The 14,885-nt window shown below is 37.6% G+C and overlaps 1 protein-coding gene across 1 annotated transcript in view; it reads left to right on the forward strand.

Annotated features, from left to right (window-relative positions):
- Nucleotides 1-12,449: 12,449 nt before the first annotated feature.
- LOC140150764 (dynein beta chain, ciliary-like) overlaps nucleotides 12,450-14,885 on the forward strand; it is a 143,069-nt gene continuing 140,633 nt past the window's right edge. The window contains exon 1 of the mRNA XM_072172866.1: nucleotides 12,450-13,191. Coding sequence (XP_072028967.1) covers nucleotides 12,817-13,191 — 375 coding nt within the window. The 5' untranslated portion in view covers nucleotides 12,450-12,816. The remainder of the gene's footprint in view (nucleotides 13,192-14,885) is intronic.

The raw sequence follows: 14,885 nt of genomic DNA on the forward strand, positions 1-14,885 counted from the left end.
AGAAAATCGGAAAAGAAACATATAAATTTGTAAGCGCTCTTTAGCAAAATCATACCGGTAGTTCATTGAATTTACAACCGTATGACACAGGCGAAAATTATCACAAGATTTGCAATTTTGAGAATTAGCTCAGTCTAATGAGACCGATGTACATAAGCGTGCTCTTTCATTTAATGACATAAAATTTGAAAAATATTGTAAGGTACACTTGAGGTTTTGACTTTTAAACCCTACATTTTGGTCAAAAATTCAGTTGTGCTGTGATAGGTCGTTTTCAACAGATTTACCACATTCGACATTGAATTGCGTTATCTGCATGTTGAATGACCTAATAAGAAAAAGTGTTTTTAGGGGGAGTGTTAGCTTTCGTTCGATAACAAAAAAATTCTTATTGGATGAAGGGAACACTTGTGGTTTTTCAGTGCCCCCGAATTTTTTATTTTGCCTCACCTGACCAAGGAAGCTGGCTATAAACGCCTCTCAGCCTGCTAACAAAAGCACTTAATTCATTTAACTTTTGGTTTATTTCCCATATTACTATTTAATTAGTATTCAGCGCAATATAGGTCTACACCCCCCCCCTCCGGCCCGCCAAAATCGCTTGCCCCCCCCTCTCTCTCTCTTTCTCGGCCTGCCCAAAAATCTTTGCCCCCTCCGCCCCTAGGCCTTGCACATTTTTGGATTCCCGATCTCGGCTTGCCAAAAATGTCTTGCCCTCCCCCTTTTTGGATTGCTAAAAGTTTCTTGTCCCCTCTCCATTTTATACTCCCCCAGGGCTCATAATTATTGCACAGCCCCTAATTTTATCAAACTAGCTTTTTAGTCTGACTTTCTCACTTTCTGTAATCTCAAAATAGTGCCCTCTATTGAGGTATGTGGGATTGCTGAAACCTGTATTCGCCAAGGAGGCAACCATGTAGAGCATGTAGAGGGCAGAGCAGCACAGTAAACTCACTTCAGAAGAACCAAAGACAAACCAAACAGCCTTTTAGGGCTACCTTTTATCCTAAAAAGAGAAATGGCTTATGTTGTAAATAAAAAAAAAAGAAAACAACAAAGTAAGAAACATAATAAAACAAAAAGGTATAAATAGCCAAGAAAAAATAAGTAATTGCAATTTAAGCAAAAGAACACTATTAACAAAATCCATTGTCCATAAACCCACCGGTAAAACCCATTCCATAAATAAAGTTATTTTATAAAGTTATCATTGAGGAATGTTTGATATTCATGCATGGTATGTGTACTCCTTTTCAATCGTTGAAGTAGCCAAACCTTCTCCATGGACAGAGTGAAAAACGGGTACAATTCTTTAAAAGAGCATATCTTCAAAAGTTGTGAGCCGATTAATATAATTGTTTTGGTTTAGTAAAGCTAACGACTGAAGGTTTCTTTACATACCAAAATATATTTGATCAATTTTTGAGAAATAGGAGAAAACCCCAGCATCATCCTTTCCATACTTCTTTGTGTATTCTGAAGTTTCCTTTCCATATCTTTGTTTATGTCAAAGTTTCACTTCCATATGTTATGGCATGCGCAGACCTATAAGATGCATTGATTGAAAAACTTCCTTTTCAGACAATTTGCCATGTTTGTTTTGCGGTTTTTTTTATCCTGCTTGTGTTTTTCTCTTTATTCATGTTATTTCCTGCGACTGGTTCCCATCTGGCAAAATCTCTTGTCCTAGGTATGTGCATTTGGATATTATGTAACAGTATTTCACTTCCAATTTTGATTCCCTTGTTATCTGTATACATGAACATGACCTTCGATTTTGACATGTTCATTTTTAGCCCAACTTTCTTACTCTAGCTCTCATTGTTCAAATCAGTTAACCAAATCGGCTGACTATCTCCAGATATGATCACTGTGATGTGCCCTGAGTAATTTAATTTGATTATCTTTGTTTACAATTAAAATCTATTTTATGAGACATTTAGGGATTCCCCTTTCTTGCATCAACTTGATCAAAAACAAATTGAATCATTTCTAATTTTGGATCATATGGGAATACCCCTAGAGATTGTAAAGTAAAGATGACATCATATATGGATTCCCCTCAGGAAGTGATGTAATGAGAAAGGTTAATGTTATAATTAAGGCTTGGGAATTTCCAAGTTCTCATCATGTGTATTAATACTTGGGATTTCCCAGGGCCTGAGATATAAGAAAAGGTAAACATATTTCTTCACAGTTTATTATGTTGATCTGGGCTAGCTAGCTAATATGCTTACAGTCCAATTCCTTCAAAGAAATGAAATTGCGAACCAGAATTAATTTAAGTAGTCAATGCACTACTACCTGCCAGTGTTGTCGGAGAAGATCTAGAATACGTCAAAGAACGTACTTCTTCCAAGAAAGGAAAATATATTCTTCTGCCGATTTGCTGAAGTCAGTGGTTAAAGGAGCAACACAACTGTCAAAATAAGTGGGGACAATTGACTGCATCGCAGTCCTGCTTCCTGAAGATATTGTGTGAAAGGTGGAAATAGCACCAAGTTTGGAGAAAGCAGCGCAAGGAGTTAAGTTTAGAGGGCAGCACAAGGAGATAGCGCAATGAGAAAGCGCAAGCAACGCCATATTTGTGTGAGGATTTTAAGCGCAAGGATATTTATCAATGCAAGTGTACAAAGGACTTCGCTGATTTTCGCAGGGCAAGAGAATAAGGATATACATCAGCCGTCCAGAACATTATAAGAACTCTTTATGATCACCAAGAAGAAGAATGCTGGCTAAGTACTAAATAGTTAAATAGTGATTATATTTGATTATTGTATATGTGCATTTGTTGTCATTTATTGTACCAAACAAAACTTGCTTTCAATTAAAGACGTAGATTTTGTTAGCTTAAATAAACAGTGTATTTGTGTTGTGCATTCGTGTGAATTCGGGTAAAAGGTGATTTTAGCCTTGAGTCAAGTACTACTCGTAACATCACAATGTCATTTGCAAACCTGAGATGGTTTAATTGCTTTCCATTTTAGTTTAATACATTGATACCTTTATCAACCCAGTTCAATATCTTGAAGATTTCCTATAGGGTTGCCAACTTGGTTAACATCACAGATATTGGAACACATTTGTGTTCCAATATCTGTGTTCCAAATCTGTGTTCCAATATCTGTGTTCCAATATCTGTGTTGACATGGTATCTCCCTGACGAACTCCCCTTCTGACAAAAATGGATTCGCTGCTTATGAAGTCTTATTGTAGCTGTGGCATTGGTATAATATTTCCTGGATGGGCTAATGTAGAAGCTTGTAGATTTTGTTTATGCCTTGTTGCTGAACCATGAAATGGTATCAGCCTACAAGTGTGTATGTTACTAACTAACCATTTGGTCTGAAATGGACATATCTCTAAATGCCACGAATGTATGACCCCATGAGTGGTGTCATATGAAAGAGGAAAACATAAAGAATATAATAAAAATATTTCCAAACGTCAGAGGTCATCCAGGGGTCACAGGGGTCAAAAAAGGTCATTTTAACCAAAAATGCTCCGATTGAGCTTAAATTTAAATGCAATGATCCTTATGACATTCTAAACATGTTGCAAATATTGTAAAATTCATTTAAGGTCATTAAGGGGTCATAAATGGTTCAAAGGTCAAGTTGTTCAAAATGCTCCAATTGAGCTGAAATTTAAACGCAATGATCCTTATGACATTCTAAACATGTTGCAAATTTTGTAAAATTCAATTAAGGTCATTAAGGGGTCAAAGGTCAAGTTTTTCAAAATGCTCCAATTGAGCTGAAATTTATATGCAATGATCCTTATGACATGCTAAACATTTTAAAAACATTTTAAGAATCTAAGAATCATTTAAGGTCATTGAGGGGTCATAAAGGGTCAAAGGTCAAGTTTTACAAAATGCTCCGATTGAGCTGAAATTTAAACGCAATGATTCTTATGACATTCTAAACATGTTGCAAATATTTTAAAATTCATTTAAGGTCATTAAGGGGCAATAAAGGGGTCAAAGGTCAAGTTTTCAAAATGCTTCAATTGTAGGTATAGGCCTACCACAATATACTGCCGAAGCCACATGGTTCAGCTATGGTGCGGTTATCGCTCTAGTTTTTTGAGTACTTGGATGACTGCATTTGTTTCCACCGAAATCAAAAGCTTTTTCGTAATCCACAAAAGCAAGGCATAAGCATAATAAGGGCAGCTGGTATTCCCTAGATTTGATTCACTGCCAAGTTGATTCACTGCCTGTAAGTGGTTAATTGTGGAGACATTTCTCCTGGATACAGCTTGTTCTGCAAGTTGATTTGATTTTCGTCCATTCTGCTTGTGATCACTTTGGTGAAGAGTTTGTATGTGTGCGAGAAAAGGCTAAATAGCCGGTAGTTTTTATAAGATTTTTAATGTCGCCTTTTTTGTGCAGAATAATAACATTAGCATGCACTCTTCCAACTTAATGGTTTAGTATTCGTTCTTAGACATTTCGTAAGAGTTTTTGCCAATGCTTGGATGACTGTCTCCTACACACATCAGCATTTCTGCCACGATATCGTCTGGTCCTGGAGATTATAATGCATATTCATTGACTTCAAAGCTGCTTCCACCTCATCTGCTCCCACATCAAAAATATCTTCCTCTTCATGTTCTGGATATAAATTTGCATCAGGTACTGGGGTTGTACTGTCATATAAGTATTGGTAAAATTAATCTGCTCTTTTGATTATTCTATCTCTGTCATGATGGCACCACCTTCTTCCTTCATTTGAATGATTTGATTTTGATCCCGAGTCTTTAATATCCGAAGTCTTCCAAAAACCTTTCTTTGGAGTAGTATTTGAATATTTCGCGAGGATTAGAAATAGGACGGCCCATAAAGAAGTATTATAAGCCCTGAGGTCTGTCAATTTTAATCCAAAGAAGCTCAAAGACCTGTCTCATGAACTCGAGAACGAGACTCATGGCGGGGTATCACCAGTGTCAACGAAAGCCGAGGAATTAGAAGCCAAGACCTAAAGACCGGACCTAAAGACATATACGTAATACCCAGGGAGCAAACCCGGGGAGCAAACCCCCATATTTTGATGCAAACTGACTTGGCAAGATATAAAAACGTGTCACTAGATGGATTCTATGGACTATAGGCAACATTCCTAGGGTGGACACGTTTTGAAATCAGCTGCACAGGGGGTGTTATGGGGGGTCAAAGTTTGCCCCCCGGAAACCCATTTTGCAGCGTAATACCTAATATAGTGCACTATAATGTGACAAAATCACCTTTTATTTGCACAAAGATTAGTAAATTAATGCTTAAAATTATGCCATACATTTGATTGGACTGGGTCACCATGTTGGGGTGTGTGTGTGGTTGGGGCGGGGGGCGCTCTGGATAATGGGTAAGGGGGGTTCAGATGAAGTAGAGCTGCGCATATATATATGGCATGTGTGGTATCATATTTCATTAAATTTTGCAATCAATACACTGATCTGATGTGCTGTTTCACATTCTTTCCATGTTTTTGGATAGATAACAAGTAGCTAGATCCTCTTCACGATTCATGTTCTTGTAGACCCATTCCTACTTTAGAATTGACACCTTTTTCTATCCTGAGTACCCTCTGCCTAGTAACAGAGACCCGACGCCATTGACCTTACCCAACCGTCCTTGACACAGCTAGCCATCATCAGTGGCGTGTCTGGGGGTGCTTTGGGAGGTTGAAGCCCCCGCACTTTGTTAAAAATCAAGTAAAATCAGCCGTTTTATGGCGATTTTAGCCATTAAGCCCCCCGCATAACCCTGAAAGTCCCTCTGAGCTCCCCGCAGAAACAGATCCTGGACATGCCGGTGACCATATAGCCTAATGTAGCAATGCAGCATCATATCTGCGTCTCTCAGTATTGTTCACCTCTCTCCACAAGCAAGCATGGACCCTGAGTTTGAGTCTGGGTTTAAGAGCTTGGGTCAATACAGAAAATCCTGCCTTGTGAAAGCCCTGAAGGAGTAGCCTGGAGTGCAACCTGCTGAAGATATCTGGCGTCCCACAGATTCCATTGTTAGCACCAGTGTGATTGTTGATGCAATGTCTGATATTCGCAAGTGGTCATTGACAGAGATGCTCCTTCCAGATATTGCTGACCAATACAGACGATCACTAATGTCCAATCTATCCCAACGTACACTCTTGTTCCGGCAGTTAACAGTCGCCAAGTATAAGAAGAAAAGTTTAAGATTTTTAAAAAAAGGCGTGATTTTGCGCTTAATCTGCAAAGTTTAACGTATGTTAAAAGACTGTTAAACTCGAGCGTATAAAGGTGGTTATTTTTTGGTAAGTTAAAAGGCGTTAAACTGTGTAATGTTTAGTGGAATTGTACTTTACCTGTTTAACGATACATCTCGCGCCACGGAATTTTAACCAATTATTGTTTAAAATGACAAAAGCAAATGGCGGCCACGAGTGAATGCTGGTCGTGCTGCTTATGGTCTCCTGAAACTTCGTTCAAATAGGTAGGTTTGAGTCAATCAGGTTGCACCAAACTCGAGATTCGTTTGATAAGTTATGCATAGACATCGTTGAGACATAAATGATGGATATTGATGCGTTCATTTGCTAGATTTAACAACGTCATTGGGATTGACATTCTAGCGATACTGTACTGTACTGTTCTACGTGCACGGTACATGTATATCACCAATGTGTGTACCGCGATGTTCAGTTTTGGGCATACGCACAATAGCTTACAATGTAGACGAGATGCATTGAAGTATCGGTATGCTGGATACCGTATCAAGTGTGTGAATTTATTAGCGTTGATGTATTGTATTTTAGCATTGTATCGTAATGCATGCGAGAGAAAAGGCTTACTAGATTTTAATTTTTACTCGGATACATTGCCCGGATACATAGCGGGTTGAACTGATAAAAAACACCCAAAATACTTTATGCATGAAATTGTATTTTTGAACGAATCTCACAGTTGACCAAGATCTGATGACTTCAAATCTATCATGAATTATGTTTCAGTATAAAATTTTTAAAAAAGAAAAGAAAGAAAGAAAGTCCCAATCATAATTAAATCCAATACAACCATTGATTAAGCAGTTGTATTTCTTAAACAATCCTTAGATAAAATAGAACATATAAATCATTATCTGTTTAGAGTTATTAAGCAAATATTGATTAAAAGACCTTAAACAACCTACTTGGTTAAGCACTTAAACTTGAAACTGGTTAAAGTGATATATGCATTTATTGGTTAAAAGTTTTAACCAACTATTGATTTGAGCCTTAAACAACAAGAAAATTAAGGGCCCTTAACCAATATTTCGACGAGAGGACCACGTAACTAACACGAGTTTAAGATTGATTAAGATTGTTTAAGACTTTTTTAATTGGCGAAATAAGAGTGTACAGAGAGCATACTCTTCTGTTGCGACAGATATTATACCAACAGCCTGAAGTCTGCAGAGCGTATACCAGATGGGCTGAAACAGGTGGAAAAGTGTATGAAGTGAGCAGCCAATTTTGTGCGCCTGATCCCAAAGCCTTTCAGCATATCTAACAACAAATCAGCATTGCCTGTATACCTCTGTGAGAAGTGGGTCAGTGATGAGATGGTCAACCCATGTCTAGGAGCGATGAAGTTGTTTCTTGCGGGAGGTTTCCGTGTTGAACAAAAATGCACCCTGTTGACCAATGGAAGTAAGATTGCAGTTGAGCAGAGAAGTTGCTTCCTTACATCTTCTCTGAGTTAAGCAACTAATGTCAACTCATGAAGAAGCGGATACGCGGATGTTGCTACACGCTGTCTATGCTATACATGTACTCAAGTGGGAGGTGTGAAGCAGATAGTAAACTACACCAATGACACTGATGTTGTTGGGTTATGCATCTACCACTATAAGACCATGCTTCAGGAAATGGGGTTAAAGTTATGAAGACCAGGAGAGCTATCTCCCTATCCATGAAATAGCAGGCAAACTAGATACAGCTGTGTCGGGCAGGGGTAGCGTTAGGTTTTCAACAAGGGATCAAAAATTGCATCCAAACTATGGAGCCAAACCAATTGACCTTTTCGGTAAATCCCATAACCCTTTGCGAGTACACCTGAGAACTCGTCATTTTACGTCACGCCGACTTGCAATGCGCAGTAACGATGTTCGATAAACGATGTGCGCATCGGCGCAGAGCAGCGTGACGCAGAATGACGAGTTCTTAGGTGTACTCGCAAAGGCTTATGGGATTTACCGAAAAGGTCAATAGATACAAGGGGTTAAATTGAGCAACCTCTAAATGGTAATTATGTGCGCCAAAAGCTAAAAGAATGCGCCTATGACCCCATGGCGCAAGTTAGCGCTACCCCTGGTATCAGGCCCTTCCACTGATCCACAGTCTCAGTGGACGAGACATTACGACCATGCAGCTACCGTTTCTTCATAGGAAAACCTACATGGTTAGAGGAAAGTAAGACTGTTCCACTAGCACTGGATCATCTTGCTAGTTTTTCTGAGGCTGATCACAACCTGATGACAGATGAGTCATTGACCAAGCACGGCAGTTGTTCATTTCAGTCCACTCTTCCAGCAATGACATCGCCCGGGCTCACAAATTCAATGATACTACTAACTTACTAGAGATTACCACCAACCGAGGATGCATTTCACCTTCACCTGGAGAGAGCAGCATATGCATGCATCATAGACAAGACATACATCGCAAAGGAATGCGGGTGGCCTTTAGAGGGTGAGATCGTAGTTCCACCAGCAATGTGAAATCCACCATGGCCGCCAAATGTGTCAAAAGGAACCAACTGCTCCTGCAGGAAATGGTGCCAAAGAAACTGCAAGTGTTCAAAAGCATCCAGACGCTGCAATATCGGCTGAATCTGCAGAGGACATCCTGACGGTAGTCGAGCAAAGCTGCAAGAAGACTTGGAAATGGAACTGGCAGGTGAACTGGTGTTCAAAAGCATTCAGACGCTGCAATATCGGCTGAATCTGCAGAGAACATCCTGACGGTAGCAAGAAAAGCTGCAAGAAAACTTGGAAATGGAACTGGCAGGTGAACTGGAGTCAAGTGATGAAGAAGAAATTGGATCTGAAGAAGACATCCAATAGGATATCATTGTATGACTTCAACATTTGTCATGATAACACAATGTAGCTAAGCTTAGTACGTTTAATGGACTCTAAGACAAGAGGTACAAAGTTAGCTTTGATGTGCATGTGAATGTACATGTAGTATCATCCATATATATTATAGATGATGGTCATATTGACAAAGGATTTACAGAAAATAGTTCCTATAAGAATGAAACATTCCACTGAAATAGCTGGAAGTCTTAAGGCACCTTTAGCATTTTCTAGTATTCTAGATAGGGACAGTATATATACACGATGTATAGCCTCATTAACCATGTTAGCGTTTCAAGCATCCGTTACTATATATAGTGTAGGCCTACGTGTACACCTTAAATCAAGTGTAACTCTTTGCAGGATAATAAATTGACAAAACAAACACCACCTTCTGCGTTTGAAATTAAATTTCCTTTCATTTGACACCAAACACGATATACTTTGAGCAAAAATTACTAAAATGGACCCCCACATGAATTCTACATGTACCCCTTATTTGTTAATGTCAGAAAAAATCGGAAAAATCAAATTTTGCGCTTTTCTCAACATAAATTGCTCATTTTTGCAGGAATCCGCCATGCTAGTTGAATTCCTTGCATCTGATACTTTTATATACTTAGGCTGCGTTCACATAGAAGTATACTATTCGGGTATACGGTGCACGTTTTGCAGGTGCACGCGTATAGCTTAAATCGAGCAATGCAATTCCATAGTACCGGGTCACATAAGGCTACGATCAGATAGAAGTATACTATTCGGGTATACGGTGCACGTTTTGCAGGTCCACGCGTATAGCTTAAATCGGGCAATGTAATTTCATAGTACCGGGTCACACTAAGGCACTATTCGAAAAGGCCATATACCATACCTGCATATAGTATAGTATAGTGGGAATCGTGCGTGCTCGATTTTAGTGCAGTGTATACCGTCCTAATTTTAAAACTAAACCATATGTGGGTAAATTCATTTTTTTGTAATAGATGCACTATCTAATTCTGCACATTATGACACCTCATTGAATGCAATGTGACCTCCAGAAGTAAAGTTACAAGCATTTGATTAGACGAAGAAAATTGGTAAACTGACCTACAAATGTACACTCGCTATTAGCTATACGAAATACGCTCATTTGACCAGGCTGAGTTCACATAGTATACTCCTATATGAACTCAGCCTGATCGAATGAGCGTATTTCATATAGCGAATACCGTATACCGTATACTTCTATGTGAACTCAGCCTTAGGCCTATCATCATTATTTTTGTCGAAAATTTCCCACTTTGAGTGAACCTGCGTGTCGCCTTAAGACATGTAAGAAATAAATTATCTTTTCGGAAACCTTGGAGGGGAACTGCCACTTTAAAGTGCCAGATCCCTTAAAAGCCATAGTGAATATGTGTGTTTTCCACCCGGGGGGCACATCAAAAATTTTCGTGGGTATGCTCCCCGGAATTTTGAGGTGGTGGGTCTTTGGGAGCTGACGGCGTACCGGTAAAAGGGTCTTTCGGAGCTGCGAACCGGGCTTTGAACAAGTAAAATGGGGTCTTTTGGAGCTGCGAAAAGTCAAAATCAAGGGTCTTTCTTGACTTTTTGGTTGAAAATCGCCTAAAAAAACAAGAAATATGAAGAATGAGCAATTTTTGGGTTTTTTAGAGCTGAATTTATCAAAATCAAGAGTCTTTCGGAGCTTTATTTTGGTCAAATATAGGGGTCTTTCGAGCTGCGAAACCCAAAAGGGGGGGTCTTTCCGGGGAGCATACCCGTATGGTCATTTGTGTTGAGTGCCCCCAGGGTTTTTCAACCAGACAAGTAGAATTTACACCACACGTTTTAGGGTTGAGAAGCACATATTTTCAATAGAAACATTTTGTTTTTCTGATCATGCTAAACTTCTATTCTTCAAAGTATTTGTAAATTTAGTCAAAAATGTGATCAATTCTAGATAACTTGCTTTGGGTGTAATCTTTTTTCTTGCTGGTAGCCAAATAATTAATAATAGCTCAGAAGTGATTTTATAACAATTTAGGACGTGTACATGGAAAAATTAGTCACACCTTGTGTGTATACCATCAGAATAACCAGAGGTGTATAGAACGGAAGGGGGGGGGGTAGAGGTACCAGTAGGTTCTATAAAATCAAATTTAAAAAAAGTCCTATAGAAATTAAGGATCTTCTCTGTTGTCTATATTCAACCGCCAAAGCTGTTTATAGATTCAATGTCAACACATCAAAATAAGCGAAGCCTAACATTGCATGGTACGACGTACTTGTGTACTCAATGGTCTGGTTAATCGATTCACTCCAGTTTAATCGATTCCAGTAATCGATTGATTAAGTTGTACTATTATTATCTCAAACTACAAAGACCATTGATGGGGTCCAATAATAAACATTACGGTAATGCTAATCGATAAGTTCTCATAATATTGCGAATTGTCAACATGACGTTTGGCCTTCATTTGGATATTACTTTTTATTTTAGTACAGCCCACCGCCGCCCATTATTGGAACATTGGAAAATAGTGAGAAGAAAAGAAACAACTAATTAAAACATTAAAAGCAATTTAGTTTACTTTTCAAACTGCATTCAACTATTTTCAATAAGCGAAAAACGGGAGAGATAAAAAGGCCCTATGTCACATGGTCGATAACACAATATAACCATGGTAGGTAATATATAATACCTACCATGATATAACTAAACATCTTTAAAAAACCTAAGAAAACACAAGAATATTGTAAAAAACCCACAAAAATTCACAACATTCTCTAAAATAACGGAAAATATCAGTAGATATTCTAAGATAACACTGAATTTCAGGAGATATTCTAAAATAACTTTAAGGATACTTTGCGTTATCGATCAAGTGACAATTTTGTTTTGTTTTATTATATTTAATGAGATTTTTGCATCGATGAATTAAGGTATAAAGGACAAAGAAATGGAAATATATAGGCTTGGAAAAAAATGTTACAAAATAATTAACTTTAAGTTTAATTTGAACGTCTAAACTGGAATATGTTTTCATGGATTTACAGATGTCTCATCTTCTTTGACGGTACGTCACAGCAAATTATTTAAAAGTATAAGAGTGCTTGTACTTTGTTTCTATTTAAAAAAATTTAAAGAATTTTGTTTTATATTATCAGAGAAGATGTACATTATTCACAATGATATGCAGTTATCAAATTTTACGCCAATTATTTTTTATTTGCACGCTTGAAATCACCACCAGCAGCGCATCTTAAGGGTTGAAAGGTCCAGGTCGATAAGTCAACACTCTAAAGTTAATAAATGCCTGGAGCCATGGCAACGATACACAGAACACCGCACTCGACTCGGAACCATTAGCAGTAGGCCGATACCAGCTATCGATTGGACTTCTTTTGATCGAAATTGCATCCGAAATTAACGCTTCAAACATTGATTTATTGGAATCAAAGCCTACCAGGAATGTCAATCGTAAATAAAGTAAACATTACCAAAACGTCATGATCAAAGTTAAGGAGTGTTAAGGGCTGGGAGAGGAGCATCTGCATGAAACTTGGAACATATTTTTTTCAGTTCACTCTAGTTGCTGGTTGTTTTAAGTTACGCTGCTAAGACGAAAATCTGTTCAACAAACACAAGCTACCTGATACCAATGCTGTGAATAGGTCTTGTTGTTTTACATAGCAAAGGAGTGTGAAACGGCCGCGTTTTATAAACAAAAATGGGAGACGAAGACGGACCGCCGGCAACTCTCAACGAAAAAGATGAACGAATTCGTTTCATATCTGAATATATCTTGCAAACCTACAAATTAAAACAAGAAAAATGGAACAAGTGTGTTGGATTGGCAGAAAACAAGATCATTGTATTGGAATTTCTTGAAAAACCCGACATACCGCAGTTGATTTTTACCGTTTCGTCGGCAGGAGCGATAACACCATCTTACCAATTTCCAACTTCGTTGAAAAACGCAAAAGCGGTGTATTTTATAAAGAGGAAAGGGGAGGCTGTGAGCAAAGAAAATCTCAAGACTAATTTGGTTTATGGCGATTTGTCATATTTACCTCTGGAACAACTATCTGCCCTGGTTGATGAGGTAGGTCAACACACACTCTTACCTAGACCAGGAAAATAAGTATAGGCCTACATGTAGAACCTATAAGGTTCTTGAGCTGTTCTGTATATAATGGATCCTTTAAATGGGTCTGTAAATTAGAAAAAAATGGTTATGGCTTTAGAACTAACTATTTTAGATCTGCAAGGGTTTGAAGGCCTGGGCCGTGTGAGGCGGGGAAAGGCCAGAAGGCATGAACAAGTAGGCCTACCCTTTCCTCGGCTCCTCTTGAGGGTTCTATACATTACAGGACAGCCAAGAACCAAATTTCTAAGAGCGTGTATACATAATATAACTGCATATTGTTTCATCATCACCTTATATCTTATATTGAAATACGAAACTTAAAAATGTATTAAGACACAGATAAAACAACATGATAATTGAATCGGAAACATGAATAATTCGGATGAATCTTACTAACTAAAGAGCCTACTTACTATAGTATACTATCCATAAAGAGTATAAGAAACAACCTGAAAGCCGACTGAATTGAGAAAATAAAATAATAGTCAAAAGAAAGTAATGATAAAATCTTAAAAATAAATGTTTGACAACGTTGGAGTCAAAGAAGAATTAAGGTTTGTTTTTGAATGAAAAATTATGCTCCAAAAATGAGAGAAAAGTACTTTGAGGTTCTATAGAAGGTTGTCAATTTATAGGTGTCAAAAGTTTGGAAACACAAGCAAAACCAAGGGCATATTTGGGGTCAGGGCTTCATGGGGGATGAATTCTTCTTTGACTCCAACGTTGTCAAACATTTATTTTTAAGATTTTATCATTACTTTCTTTTGACTATTATTTTATTTTCTCAATTCAGTCGGCTTTCAGGTTGTTTCTTTCGTTTTAAGAAACGAACTTTCGTTTTAAGAAACGAAGCTTATCCTACAGAGGTGCAATCATTTGGAATAACCTTGATAACAATGTCAGAAATTCCCCAAATTTAAATACTTTCAAAAATAAGCTGAAGGAGGTTTTGTTCTAATTTATTATTTTAGTTTAAATTTATATATTATATAAATTTAGTTTTCTCTGAAAATAATGTAAATAATTTTAATTATTTACATTATTTTCAGTCATCACCTATGTGTATCTGTATTTAAGTAAGTTTCTGTAAAAATGTATATATTCTATGCATGTATTGTATTTATGTCCACGGCTCCAAGGAAGAACAACCTTTGGGTTGATTTGGGCCCTCCGTGGTTAAATAAAGTTGAATCTGAATCTGAATCTGAACTTGAGCTTTAAGGGGGTTAAACCCCAACCCCAAAACGAAATTGGATTCTATAGCGGGCTGCCAAATAACACACTGATTGTCACTCTCTGAATTGTAATAAAGGGATTCGTTTTTCTTTGTTGTTGTTGTTCCACATTTTCTTTCGATTGATTCATCGAGTGTAGTTTTGAAACCTATATTTTTTGTACAATAATTTGCAGAAATTGACTTGTTGTTTTACGACAACTACAGTAAGATTTTATGTTTGTATTAACGTGTACGTCCTACATTTAAAATCATCGTTTTCACATGAAGCAAAAAAACACCCAATTACTTTGAACGTTTTGAGTATTTTTGTCTCTTTTTTTCCATCAGAACATGGAAGTGCTCCATGATCAGAAACAATGTTGTTTTATATTATATCCGCTATTCTGCTGTAGTATTAAAAATATAAATTGTA

The sequence above is a fragment of the Amphiura filiformis genome, chromosome 4 (assembly GCF_039555335.1).
Source record: "Amphiura filiformis chromosome 4, Afil_fr2py, whole genome shotgun sequence".
Taxonomy (NCBI): domain Eukaryota; kingdom Metazoa; phylum Echinodermata; class Ophiuroidea; order Amphilepidida; family Amphiuridae; genus Amphiura; species Amphiura filiformis.